Source organism: Haliotis cracherodii, unplaced genomic scaffold, assembly GCF_022045235.1.
Source record: "Haliotis cracherodii isolate W230 unplaced genomic scaffold, xgHalCrac1.p SCAF_10, whole genome shotgun sequence".
NCBI classification, from domain to species: Eukaryota; Metazoa; Mollusca; class Gastropoda; order Lepetellida; family Haliotidae; genus Haliotis; species Haliotis cracherodii.
Window position 1 is genome coordinate 13,128,148 of NW_027266265.1, and position 14,775 is coordinate 13,142,922.

The window sequence follows — 14,775 nt, forward strand, 5'->3', positions numbered from 1 at the left end:
ATGACGTTGATAAAACCGTGAATCGTACACCAACCACCACTGGCACCAACAAGAGTCGGAACGACCAATACAAAGAATGGCATCAGGTGGTTGTGGTAACAGCGTTATAGACATAGATGGCTTTAATATATCGGAAATTTTAAAAATCGCCGATGATGTTGAATGTCGTGGTGGTACCGTCGTGGACGGCGGGTGTCGTGGTAGTATTGAGACTGGTAATGAACCGAGAAGGGGAGAGGATCTCAACTCTCACATTGATGGAGAAGTTTCAGGCTGTGGGAATATTGATGAAAAAGAAGTTTCTCACGACAAACAAGAGACACAAAAAGATGTAAGTGTCAAATAGTTTTAGTTTCTGCAGAATAATCCTTTAAGTTGTATGGCAGTTGTTTCAAAATTCAGCAGTTGAATATCTTAAATTTGGCAAAGTTTTGTTCATTCGTATGAATCCGTAATCTACAAAAAAATAATTCCTCTTTGTAAAATTGAAAAATGATCATGATTACAGTAATCCCAAAGATGTTCATTTAATCTCTTGATTTAACTGATCCTTAAAATTGTCACTGTACTATTTGAAAAAATATCTGTTACAGTATACAATATCTAGATCTGTATGGTACTGTTACATGACCTTGTCGTGTAGATGTTAAACTACATAAGAGCAAGATGACATGGAAGGTAAAATGAGTAATGTTTCACTGGGTCTATGTGACCTGTGCTGTACAATAACTTGTCCACGTACTTTACAGACTATTCATAAGAAGATGGCTACAGAAGTGGACTTGCTGAGACGAGCAGTTGAGAGTGAGAAGAGTGCAGACATAAAGGAGTCCTTCAGACTTTACAAGGATAGTATTGAGATTCTGCTGGAAGCTTTAAAAAGTATGGATATTAGACCTTTTAAATTTGATTTATTAGTTTACAAACATTTTGGGCTCAAATACAATGTAGTTGTTTGAAAATAAAATATAAACAATTTTCAGCTTCTAGACTAGTACTGTTACAAAAGATTGAAAAACAACTGTTTAATTGAATTCTCGAAGTTGGTGAGTAAATAAGAAATATGTACAACATCATGGATGACAACTTCTTGTTTATTGCATTAGTGACATATCCATTTTACACCATTCTTGTTTTATCCTGTTAATACTGAGCATCAGGCAGGGTGACAACAAGTACCATTCTTTTAATGTCTTTGGTATGACGCGGCCGGGGCACGAAACCAATGACCTAGTCTCCGGGCAGACTCTCTATCAAATAGATCTCGTGGGTGTACTCATGTAAATTTCAAGCTTTCATTTGTCAGGAGGTTTTCAGATGATTCATTTACAGATTTCAGAGCTACAGATAAGCTGCGTATTTCCATTAAATAACCCCCCGAAAATATTCAAAACCCAATTACTTTCAATTAATTTGCGTACAGAAACACATGTATTAAATGAAAAACTCATATGTATAAAAACAGCACACATATATACCCAATGAAACATTTTTCCAACAGAACTAATTTCCAAAACACAACTACGAGCAAATTTAGTTCCGAGTCAAGCCTATATTTTCAACCGTTATATACATCTAATACATTATTTCATTTTTTTGTTTAAATCTCAAAATGTTTACTCATTTCATGGCTAACAACTTTCACTTGGTTGACATACAATGAGGATTTGCAGATTTTATTGTATTGCAAAAAGTATTCAAATAACTATTGCTATCAACGATATTTTAGTATTTGTGATTATATTATCTGTCTTGTTTTTAAATAATCTTTAGTTTAAAAAAAACCTTTTCCCGTGAGGTCACGTGATAACCAAATATGGCATAATAGTCTCGATTCATATGTTACAATGCGTACACTTGAGCAGACTCATTAATATAACTCATGAATATTAATTAGACCGTTCACTACGTTAACAGATCGTTATTATAACAGAAACAAACATATGTTTTCCATGTACATCTAAAATGATTTTATTTGTTATTAATTTCCCGGTGAAATAAACAATTTAAATTGAAACAATTCATAATTCATCATATTATGAATACGTAACAACTTGTAATGTGTGTGAAAAGTCGTACTAAAATACGCTATTTGAAGGGGGCGTGGCCTAAATGCAAATGTCCAATTGGGATTTTAAATTTTCCGGACCCCTGGGGAAAACCCAAAAGAATGATGAATAGATGAGTGAAAAAGTATTGGATACCGAATGAAAAATGTAATAACCCAATTGAATTAAAAACTGTCGAGTAAAAACTCAATTGCTCAAAAGTTATCTGGAGCTCTGAATTTTCATGTATTCAATTTGTTAATAGTTTACATGCCAAAATGATAACAAATGTAATATGCAATGACTTGGATAAATGATATTTTGCGCACATATCATGATCAAAAGAAATATCTTTTTGTTTTGTATATTTTCAGAAATTGGCAAAGAGGGAAGGTTAAGAACTCTATTAACGACAAAGATAAAAGCCTTATTGACCAAAGCAGAACTTTTAAAAGAGCAAATCACAGAAAAAAGGTGAGAGTGAAAATTACGTGACTTCTACTACTAATGCCTACTACGACTACCACCTGCTGAAACTACTACTACCATATTCTTTAACTACTACCACCGCTACTACCACTGCTTCTACTGTAACTGCTGCTACTACTACAACTACTGCTACTGCTACTACTACTGTCATATATTTTCTGTGTGTATAAAGACAATATAAATGCTGAAAATTAATGTTTGCAGATTTGCCTTAGATATTGTTGCAAATATTTGGTGTATTTGATGTTTTGTAGAGAGGCCAGTGTGTTAAGTAAGGTGCCCCAAAGGTCAGATGAATATGATGAAGCCACCCAAAGGAGGAGGGATTACCTGGCAGGTAGGTATACTGACATCTGCTGGTAGGTACACCGACACCTGGTAGGTACACTGACACCTGGTAGGTACACCGACACCTGGTAGGTACACCGACACCTGGTAGGTACATTGACACCTGGTAGGTACACAGACACCTGGTAGGTACACAGATGCCTGGTAGGTACATTGACACCTGGTAGGTACACCGACACCTCGTAGGTACACTGACACCTGGTAGGTACACCGACACCTGGTAGGTACACTGACACCTGGTAGGTACATTGACACCTGGTAGGTACACTGACACCTGGTAGGTACATTGACACCTGGTAGGTACACCGACACCTAGTAGGTACACTGACACCTGGTAGGTACATTGACACCTGGTAGGTACACTGACACCTGGTAGGTACATTGACACCTGGTAGGTACACCGACACCTGGTAGGTACACAGATGCCTGGTAGGTACACTGACACCTGGTAGGTACATTGACACCTGGTAGGTACACTGACACCTGGTAGGTACACAGATGCCTGGTAGGTACACTGACACCTGGTAGGTACATTGACACCTGGTAGGTACACTGACACCTGGTAGGTACACCGACACCTGGTAGGTACACAGATGCCTGGTAGGTACATTGACACCTGGTAGGAACACTGACACCTGGTAGGTACACTGACACCTGGTAGGTACATTGACACCTGGTAGGTACATTGACACCTGGTAGGTACACTGACACCTGGTAGGTACATTGACACCTGATAGGTACACCGACACTTGGTAGGTACACAGATGCCTGGTAGGTACACTGACACCTGGTAGGTACATTGACACCTGGTAGGTACACCGATGCCTTGTAGGTACACCGACACCTGGTAGGTACATCGATATCTGGTAGGTACACCGACACCTGGTAGGTACACCGACACCTGGTAGGTACATTGACACCTGGTAGGTACACCAACACCTGGTAGGTACACAGATGCCTGGTAGGTACATTGACACCTGGTAGGTACATTGACACCTGGTAGGTACACCGACACCTGGTAGGTACACTGACATTGTAATGTTTCTCTCTCTTTTGCAGGGTTCATAGAGGATCCGAATGAGAAACTAAACCGGTCCAATATTGTTGGACAGGAGGAAGCTGTAAGTCGCCTTATGGAACACCTCGTTTTGCCTTCGATGTATCCACAATTATTTCGTAAGTGTGGATTTTGTATGACACTTGGTTCTAGCTGCTATAGGAATCCAGATGTTTGATGATGCATTGTTTGATTTGCCAAACTTCTGTTCCAATCTCAGTAAAGCCAGATCTCTTATAACACCTTTCTGCATGAACATGTGACAACTGATTAGAAGATTGTATCCTGTGAACTTTCTCATCAGCAACTCAACATTTGTGTTGAGTGTGTGCTTTCGTTTGTTATCATCATATTCCCGAGGCAAGGGAGTTCACTGACTATTTCAGAACATTTCAGCGACTAAAATGATCCATCTTCTTGAGGCAAAGGAGTTAACTGACTGTAAAAGTAGGCAGGAATTTCCAGGCTTGATTTTAGCTTTATGAATTATGTCACTTCTCTGTCCCTCCTATTGACCAATCAGATTCCATTTCTCGTATCACTTGCATTTGCTTCAAATAAAATGGCAGCGCGCAGTCAAGATGATCTCATCAATAATCAAGATCTATATTGTAATAAAACGGGTTTTACCTTGCGAAGTGCATCAAATCACTTGAGCACCTTGATTAAAATCTTGAAAAGATGTGCACAATATCTCTTGACACCCAGTTGGCGGTACACATGGTTTGCAAATCCTTCAGTCTACCAAATTCTGCATGTTGAAATCCATGTTGTTTACGAAGTTTGATTGGACTATGCATAAGCTTGTTAGTCCGGCCAAAATGTTGGTCCTGAATTCCAGCCAAATTCGGCAAGGGTGGGAACAAACTGGACTTTTGAAGTCAGTTAACGCCCTTGCCGCGGGATGATGGTTATCATTAAAATTACCCAATTCAGTTGGTAAAGATATGAGGCTGACATCTGCATGATGGGGTCAAGAACCCATGCATCCTTCATTTAGAATGGGCAGTCAGTTTCATCAGGGTTCACATGACACAAGCTTCAATGGAAGGGGTTGTACGACTTCATGTAGACATAATGATGAGGATCACTGACCAGTCCATCCTCCCACAATTTGATGAAATCTCTCAGTCTCCCCCATGAGAGACTATTTCTCCTACAAAACAGTATTTTTCATTAATTTAACAATTTGGCTCCATTTTCCCGCGAGTAAAAACAAAGAACAGGAAGTTTACAATTATTGAAATCTATGAGTAAGTTTTCCGAATATTCCGTATGATACCTCCCAATCTGTCTGGGAGCCCGGATTAGCGACTCCTATAATCACTAGACCCGGATGGACCTTTGTCTAGTAATCAACTGGTACTGAAATCCATGTGATGAATAATATAACTATGTAAACTGTAAAGAAAACTCGAATATTCCTGAGTGCCTGAAGGGTTTAACTTCAAATGAATAATCAGCTGAGTACTTATCACTTCCTGAAATGAACTGTTCATGTTCTTAGTGTGTTTATTCCGTTTGTGACTTTATTGGTTTTCAGATTTATCAGAAACTATGTTAAAATGTCAATATACTTCAAAGTTACGCCATTGAACACAAATGAAATGAAAACAAAATATGACCTGCAAATGCAATCTTCTGAAGCAGCACAATCTATGATTGGTTGATTCGGTTGTCGAAATAACGAGTTGCACGATCAGGATATCTCATTTGGTTTCAAAGTCAGAAGTAAAACTTATGTTCATTTGCCTTTTGGCTGACGTCATGACTCGTCTGCCCAGAAATATCAAGACCTTGAACAGTGTCAAATTTCACGAGAATGTGTAATTTTTCACAAAATAATTGGGTAATAGTTTGCATACAAGTCAACCAATGAGGTTAATAAACGTCAAGGTCTGAAAGGTCAATGACAATGAGGCACATTTTATTCATAAATCGTGGTAAAACGTATTAGCACTTCCAAATATGGCATATGTTTCTTGGAAATGGAATGATGCGGACATTTCTTGGAAATTTCTGAAGCAAAGTTGTCGGCCTAACAACAGACTACCACAGACAGGAAAAAACACCATATGTTAATGAAATTAGGAGCGATCATGTCGCGTCAGAATAAACGTGCTTGGCATATTTTTTAATCAAAATCATGGCAAATGCTCAGAAAGCTTGTGTCCTGAGGAACCATGACAACTTAACTGGTCAGTCTACTGATTGATTGTTATTAATGTCAGTTTGAGTTTAGTCTTGGAGGAGGAAGAAAATTCAAACAGAAATTAAGCTGGCTGTACGTACAAAACATGAGCATCGTACGTTTAACATCATGAGCATCGTACGTCAACATCATGAGCATCGTACATTGACATCATGAGCATTGTACGTTGACATGAGCATCGTACGTTGACATCATGAGCATTGTACATTGACATCATGAGCATCGTACGTTGATATGAGCATCATACATTGACATCATGAGCATCGTACGTTGACATCATGAGCATCGTACGTTGATATGAGCATCATACATTGACATAAGGAGCATCGTACGTTGACATCATGAGCATCGTATGTTGACATCATCAGCATCGTATATTGACATCATGAGCATCGTATGTTGACATCATGAGCATCAAACATTGACATCATGAGCATCATACATTGACATCATGAGCATCGTACGTTGACATCATGAGCATCGTACGTTGACATCATGAGCATCGTATGTTTGACATCATGAGCATCGTATGTTTGACATCATGAGCATCATACGTTGACATCATGAGCATCGTACGTTTGACATCATGAGCATCGTACGTTTGACATCATGAGCATCGTACGTTTGACATCATGAGCATCATACATTGACATCATGAGCATCGTACGTTTGACATCATGAGCATCATACATTGACATCATGAGCATCGTACGTTTGACATCATGAGCATCATACATTGACATCATGAGCATCGTACGTTGACATCATGAGCATCGTACGTTGACGTCATGAGCATCGTATGTTTGACATCATGAGCATTGTACGTTGACATCATGAGCATCGTATGTTTGACATCATGAGCATCGTACGTTGACATCATGAGCATCGTACGTTTGACATCATGAGCATCGTACGTTTGACATCATGAGCATCGATCTACCCAGTTTGGATACAAGGACATGGCAAGCTGACGAGCTTGATCACCCAATCCTGTCAGTCACTTGTTATGACACATATGGGTTACTGAATACCAATTCTCAACCAGACTTTCACAGGTGCATTTTGCTTTGTATTCGATTTTCTACAGTTTGCCATTAATGTATGGCTGTAACACTGCTGGCTGGCATTAACTCACTAACTCATTTTAGACTTCAAAATGGCCATCTACCGATACACAGTTTTAGCTCACCTGACTGTCATGTTGAGCTTGTGTTGTTTCTCTGTGTCGTCCATCAACCAATATTTGTAATGACAAGTAACATATATTATATTTTGATATGTTGTGAGACATTTGACAACCTTGACCTTCGTGTACTGCTGTGGCTGCCATTAGTCCTCTACAGAGCCAGTTATGTATGCAAAAATGTGTAATATATAGTGTGAGTGAGTGAGTATGGTTTTACGCCGCTTTTAGCAATATTCCAGCAATATCACGGCGGGGGACACCAGAAATGGGTTTCACACATTGTACCCATGTCGGGAATCAAACCCGGGTCTTCAGCGTGACGAGCGAACGCTTTATCCACAAGGCTACCCGACCACCCCGTGTAATATATAGAATACACAAGGTTATGGTGTGTGAAAGCCCTACTTTGACCATGACATGGCTGTGGTACGGATAAAAAATGCATAAAGTCATACTCATTTGATATTGTGACATTTCAGAAAATCGTCGGATGCCAGGTAATATCCTGTTGTATGGGGTAAGTGAGTGAATACTTAAACTTTTTTTACTTTTTCGATTGGTTATTTGTGCTTTGTTAAAAAATATTCTATTTACGAGAAGAGCATGTTTATGGAAGAGAATGAATAAATACTTCCTCACATTGAAAAACACAAATTTGGTTTCTTTTTGCTGTTCCCTGCCCACACGAGAGGGTAATAGATATGAGTGTAACTCGTAAACTGTTCAATAATGAGGGGGCGGTTGGGTAGCCTAGTGGTTAAAGCGTTCCCTCGTCACGCCGAAGACCCGGGTTCGATTCCTGACATAGGTACAATGTATGAAGCCCATTTCTGGTGTCCCCTGCCGTGATATTGCTGGAATATTGCTAAAAGCGGCATAAAACCATACTCACCCACTCAATCTGTGTATGCAGACAAGTGTTGAAGGCAAGTGCCTTTTGTTATTTTTGTGAGAATGGTATTTTTCTCATTAGAATGGAAGAAATCACTAGCAACCTAAATTTGTTGTATCAAGCAACTTAATCAAGGTAATGATCGGGCTCTGTGACTTTGATGATTTTGGACATCGTACCTTAACAGTTAAGGATTGACTGTGGATGTTTTTTGGTTCATTGAGGTATGAATTGGAAAACTGATGTGCTAACTGTATGAACCCTCAACCTTTAGAAGAATCAAAGCATCTGAGCAGCAGTTGTTGTTTCAGCATCCAGGGACTGGCAAAACGATGGCGCTGCGAGCTGTTGCCTCCGACATTCCTGATTTTACTTTCTTCAAATTGTCCATATACGACTTCATGAACAAGTATGAACCAGATGAGGCACGGTATGTAGGATCGACATGCCCGCATTGGGTCTTTGTGGCCAGTGTTCATCTATGTTAGGATGATGATGATGATGATGATGATGATGATTATGACCAATTCGTCAGTATTTTCTAAGGCCTTCACTTTTTTCCAAAGCATCGGTACCAGGGGATTCAAGCTGATTCATCTTCCCAAGCCTCCACTAGCCTTTCCAACAAAGTCACATTTTCCCCCTTGCCACAGCAAGCCCACTTTCCTGTGCTAAATATGATTGGACTCTCTCACATATCGATAGTTCAATCAGAGAATGTTTCACAAAATCACCTTTGTGTGAAAGTGAGGGACTGCTGCCTGTCTTTGTTGACAAGAATATGTCTTTGTCATCTTTTAAACCCCCCAACGATTGCCTATGTTTTTGTGTCAGGGATGAAATCGCGAATGTTTTCGTTTTCTGATCGACTAGGTCGTCGCCTATGGTAGTTGCCATCTTTGTGAAGCTATACGAGATAAAAACAGCGATCTGACTGGACATTGCGTTTTCATTACAAGGGGATTAACTCGTGATCTACGAGAGGTGGCGCCAGGGTCGCGCCAAGAAAAGTGGCCTTTGTGTCGCAAGGGTAGAAACTAGGCTTTGATATAGGCTAGTGGACACCCTTGCCTCGGGAAGATGATGGGGATTCTGGCCTAGAATAGGTCCCCAGCAATGTATACTTGTGTTAAGGGTAGACTAAATTGATCGGATGGTCATTGTATCCCAGTTACAGGGTATACGCGTGATGTTATTTACTAAATAAGAATAGATGGAATATTGCTGACTGAAGCATTAAACAGCAAACAACGTAAAAGAAGTATCAGTGTAATTGTTTGATTGGCATTCTAGGAGTTGGTGAGTAAGTAAGAAAACGTACAACCTTATGGATTACATCGAACGTTCTAATCCATACAGTTGTACATTTTCTTAAGTATCAGTTCATTGTGTTTCCTTGTGCTATGATACAAGTATCAAATGGGAAGGTGATATTTTGATACAAAATGAGATATGTATCTATTAGATGGTTATATTGTTCCAAACTAACATGCAGAGGTTAACCCTGAAATTAGTTTGTGTCTTTTGTGAAATCTGTAAATGACCACACACGATTATTGGCAAATAATTAGCAAATAATATTGAAACACAAAATTACGATATCCTTAGGCCATACAATGGGTCATTAAGTGACAATAGCAGTAAATAACAGACCCCATGACACAAGTCACTGCACTCACAAAACGTCCAGAATTATCGTGAAAGATGATGTGCTCCAAATCCCGAATAGTGTTGGAACCTAGCAGGAATTCAGTGTTTTCAGTCAGGAAGCCAATCTCTACTTACAAGTATATACAATGTGAAGCCCATTTCTGGTGTCCCCTGCCGTGATATTGCTGGAATATTGCTAAAAGCGCATAAAACCATACCCACTCACTCACTCTCTTAATGTAGATAAAACATAAATCTGGTCATACAAGGTCTTCAATCTCCCTCATGTAACTCTTATGTGTCGTACAGCTTGCCTTCAAGAAACCGCCCCAACCCCAAACCTCTCGAATGATCGAGTTTTGTATGTTTGTAAACAGCCAGGGGAGGTAACTCTAGTCACAATTCCTGTTAAAATCTTGTCACTACAGCACTCAATATTTGATGTGCTGCCACATCTTCCAGAGAGCCGTTAAAATCCAGGGTAGAATAGGTCTTCAGCAACCCATGCTTGCAGTGAAAGGCAACTATGCTTGTCATAAGAGGCGACTAACAGGATCAGGTGGTCAGGCTTGCAGCCTTTGTTGGTGCATGTCATCGTATCCCAATTGCGTGGATCGAAGCTCACGATGTCAATCACTGGATTGTCCAGTCCAGACTTGATTATTTACAGACTGCGGTCATAAAATTGGAATATTGCTGAGTGCGGCATTAAACAAACACACAAACAAATAAACTATGTGTCTGCATCACCATCCTCTCTCTCCATATTGCAAAGGGCCCTGCTAGGACCCAGCCCCAGCTTGTTACACATGCACAGAAAGGGACAGGATAGGGATGAACAGCAGGATGAACTCGTGAGGAATTAAATACGATGGCCTCCCAGAATAGATGACCACTATTCAATGATTGCAGGAATGTTCGAGAACTGTTCAGGATGGCGAGTGAGAGAAAGAACTGCATCATCTGCCTTGAGGATGTTGACAGGATACATCGAGATGAATCAGACCTCAGATTGAGAAGCATCTACACTGAGTTGATGGTGCACATGGAAGGCTATGCCAAACAGGTCGGGGTCGTGTTTGTCACACAGAGACCCTGGAACCTTAAGAGCCCATTCAGGAGAAGGTAATTCACCTCTATTACTCAACTCCGTAACTGGATTTGCCACTTGAAAAACTCTAGATATGTTGTACTGACTGAATCCTTATTAGTGTCCACTTCTGCCTTAGAATAGAACACCAGAAAAAGAATCGACTAATTGGATCAAGCTTGGTGATTTTGGTTGCCTCTGTGCCATCATACTCCGACATTGTGGACTGATGCATATAAGGACTGCCTCCGTGGTCTAGTGGTAGAGTGTCTGCCCGGAGAGCGGAAGGTCTGGGGTTCGATCCCCGGCCACGTCTTACCAAAAGACGTTAAAAGATGTTGTTACCCTGTCTGGCGCTCGGCATTTAGCATGTTTAGGGGCTAAAGGAAGGACTGGTCGGCTCGTAGTCAGTATACTGTGTCTGAGTGGGGTATTCATGTTAAACTGCGGAATGGTATCTCAGTGGGCTAGCACTATAAATCGGCATCAGTCCGGACTAGTACAAGCAGCCACACACACACACACACACACACATGCATTCACGTAGCTATATAAGTGCAATAATCTTTGACACGACGTTAAACCCCATTTCACCTCACCTCACCTGATGCATATAATATCAATCACTGAATTTTACTAGCTGCTGTCATATAGCTGGAATTTTGCTGCGTGCAGCGGAAACAATGATTATGGAATTGTGTTTTAATGTTCTCTTCATTTGCTTGTCTCAAACTAGGGACCACATGAGATAATGTTTTTTATGGTACGAAGACTCTGTGTTAATCGGTTTCACTAATTATGCCCTATCATGACAATCCTTAAGACAGGTGTTGAAAGATATAATGGAATAGAGTATTTGTTGAAATCTACTCTTTGTTTGAAGGCTATCATCGAGGATTTACTTTCAACTGCCAACTAAAGGAGAACGGATTAATATTTTGAAAGCCAACCTGAAGGAAACTAACCACAAGCTGACAGAAAAAGATTTTGACAAAATTGGGGACCGAACTGCATCACTTGGGTAGGTTGAAGACAATGAAATGCTGTTATAAGATCATAGAGAGATACACAGGGTACCCATTTAAAGTCATAATGGACCACCTCCGTGGTCTTGTGGTGGACTGTCCGCCCCAAGAGCGGAAGGTCCGGGGTTCGATCCCCGGCCACTTCATAGCAAAATACGTTAAAAGATACTTGTTGTTACCCTGTCTGGCGCTCGGCATTAAGGGGCTAAAACTAGGACTAGTCGGCTTGGAGTCAGTAAACTGTGTCTGAGTTGGGTATTCATGTTAAACTGTGGCATGGTATTTCATTGGGCTATCACTATAAATCAGCATCAGTCTGGACTAGTACAAGCAGCCACACACACAAACACACAAATGCACACGCACACGCACATGCACACACGCACACACACACACACACACACACACACACATGCTTGCACGTCGCTAATAAAGTGCAATAATCTTGGATGCGACATTAAACCCCATTTCACCTCACCTCAAGTCATAATGTTGTGAATAGTTCTTTTAGGACACTGACATAATCTGTGTGTAATAAGGGTGAGCGTCAACTGCCTTTCTGATGAAAAAAGTCTGCAGATAAAAACATCCTGTTTGAAAGTCTTGAATCATCTTGCTGAGACTGCCTATTGACCCAAGCCCAATCACTCTTTAGTAGTAGTATTTCCTGGGAGCATTTGTGCCAGGATTTGTTTGTTTGTTGCTTAACACCGCACTCAGCAATATTCCAGCTTTATCATGGCGGACTGTAAATAATCAAATCTGGACCAGACCATCCAGTGATTGACATCACGAGCACCGGTCCATGCAATTTGGATCGTTGACATTCATCAACCAAGTCAGCGAGCTTGACCCCCAGATCCTGTCAGTCGCCTCTTACGACAAGAATAGTCTCCTTATAAGGCAAGCATGGGTTGCTGAAGACCTATTCTGCCACGGATCTTCACGAGTCCAGGAAGTGTTTGATAATATTATTCCTATGATTGTATATTTCAGAGGACATCGGTGCACACAGGCTGACATGGTGGCATTAAGCAGGGAGATCATGATGCAGGTGGTGCGCCAAGTTCAGTGTGCCAAGTATTTCAAAAAGGTGCATTCAGTGTTACTTTTAAAAGCTCACTTCGATATTGGGGGGCACAGGTGGCCATTCGTCTGAGGCGATGGATTCGCTGTGCAGAGTTGCGTCCCTTCGGCACACCAGAAACCTATGATTGTGGGTTCGAATCCCAGTTCGCCTTGATTATGTTTATAGGTTTGTCAGCACCATACCTGTGCTCAAGGGTTTCACCGAGGTGATAAACGTCTGAGACCTGCATCACTTCAGGCATTCCTCCCACATTAAGCTGACACGCCGGGATATAACTGGAATACTGTTAAAAGCGGCGTGAAACCCAGCTCACTCACTCACTTCGATATTGTCAAAGTGAACTTGTCTCATCTATTTTTGTCCCTTTGCCCAGCAACCTGTCCATCCGTCATCTTAGTTCTAAATGTAAGATTTTAGACTACTGAAGATATCAATGTTCCCATAATATGTTCCACGTGTCCTATGTTATAGATATGTTAAAGATTTACACTATATTCAAATGGTCATTGTCACACCACACTGTAGAGAACCTTTAGTGGACCTTTTGGCAAAACTCACTCACTTACTCACTCACTCACTCACTCACTCACTCACTCACTCACTCACTGTCATTTTATATTTTGAACATGTAAGAGTTCCCTTCAAGCTCAGGGAACCCTCTATTATGATTTTAGCCTTGCCACTGGAATTTAAGCACATGGAATTTCGAACCAAAGGCCTGCAATATACTTGTGTGTGTGAGTTACATTAGCATCCTGATTTTTAAGGTAGCTACAACAATGAAAGGTTATGTTCTTTCAGATTGCACACCCTGTGACTAACATCGAGGATCACTGGATGCCATGTCACCAAGATGATGAAGGAGCTGTAGAGATGACCTGGATGGATGTAGATGCAAAGAAATTCTTAGAGCCGGACATAGAAATGGTATATTTACTATTGCCATTGCCAACACATATGCAACATATTACTAATGTTTTAGGAATGCTGGGGATGTTGTCCTGATTATCTTCTTTGTTTCAGTGTCATATTCTCCTGTTTCAATGTGGTGTCCTCTGTTTCAGAGTGGTGTTCAACTGTGTTTCAGTGTCATATTCACCTGTTTCAATGTGGTGTCAGAGTGGTGTTCAACTGTGTTTCAGTGTCATATTCTCGTGTTTCAATGTGGTGTCCTCTGTTTCAGAGTGGTGTTCAACTGTGTTTCAGTGTCATATTCTCCTGTTTCAATGTGGTGTCCTGTGTTTCAGAGTGGTATTCTGCATTTCAGAGAGGTGTACTTTGATTTCAGAGTGATGTTCTGTGTTTCACGGTTGTTTCTTAGGTTTTCATAGTGGTGTTCTCCTGTGTTTCAGAGCGTCATCCTGTGTTTTAGAGCAGTGTCCTGTGTTACTGAATGGTGTTCAATTGTGTTTTTAGTGTGATGTTCTCCTGTTTTTCAGAGTGATGTTCTTCTTTCTCTGGCTAACTGCAGTGGGACAGTCGAACCAGGGGAAGACCGACAGATGTCTGACTGGAGGGACATGGTTACTTAATTTCATTGACATGTGAAGTCAGCTGACCAAAATGAACTTTGCATGCCTTGAAAGCCTGGGTTTCAGTGCACTCTTATCTTCACATTTAACCTGGATGAGCAATCAGTGAGTGAGTGAGTTGGATTTAACGCCGCTTTTAACAGTATTCCAGTTATA

General features: G+C 40.7%; 1 protein-coding gene across 1 annotated transcript; it reads left to right on the forward strand.

Moving 5' to 3' along the window:
* Positions 1 to 14,775, forward strand: LOC139446657 (vacuolar protein sorting-associated protein 4-like). Its single transcript, XM_071227934.1, has 12 exons — positions 1 to 331; positions 750 to 882; positions 2,423 to 2,522; positions 2,792 to 2,874; positions 3,945 to 4,061; positions 7,820 to 7,857; positions 8,544 to 8,662; positions 10,795 to 11,007; positions 11,856 to 11,993; positions 12,994 to 13,090; positions 13,889 to 14,014; positions 14,527 to 14,775. Exons 1-12 carry the CDS (start codon positions 77 to 79, stop codon positions 14,617 to 14,619), a joined length of 1,512 nt encoding a protein of 503 aa, XP_071084035.1. The 5' UTR covers positions 1 to 76; the 3' UTR covers positions 14,620 to 14,775.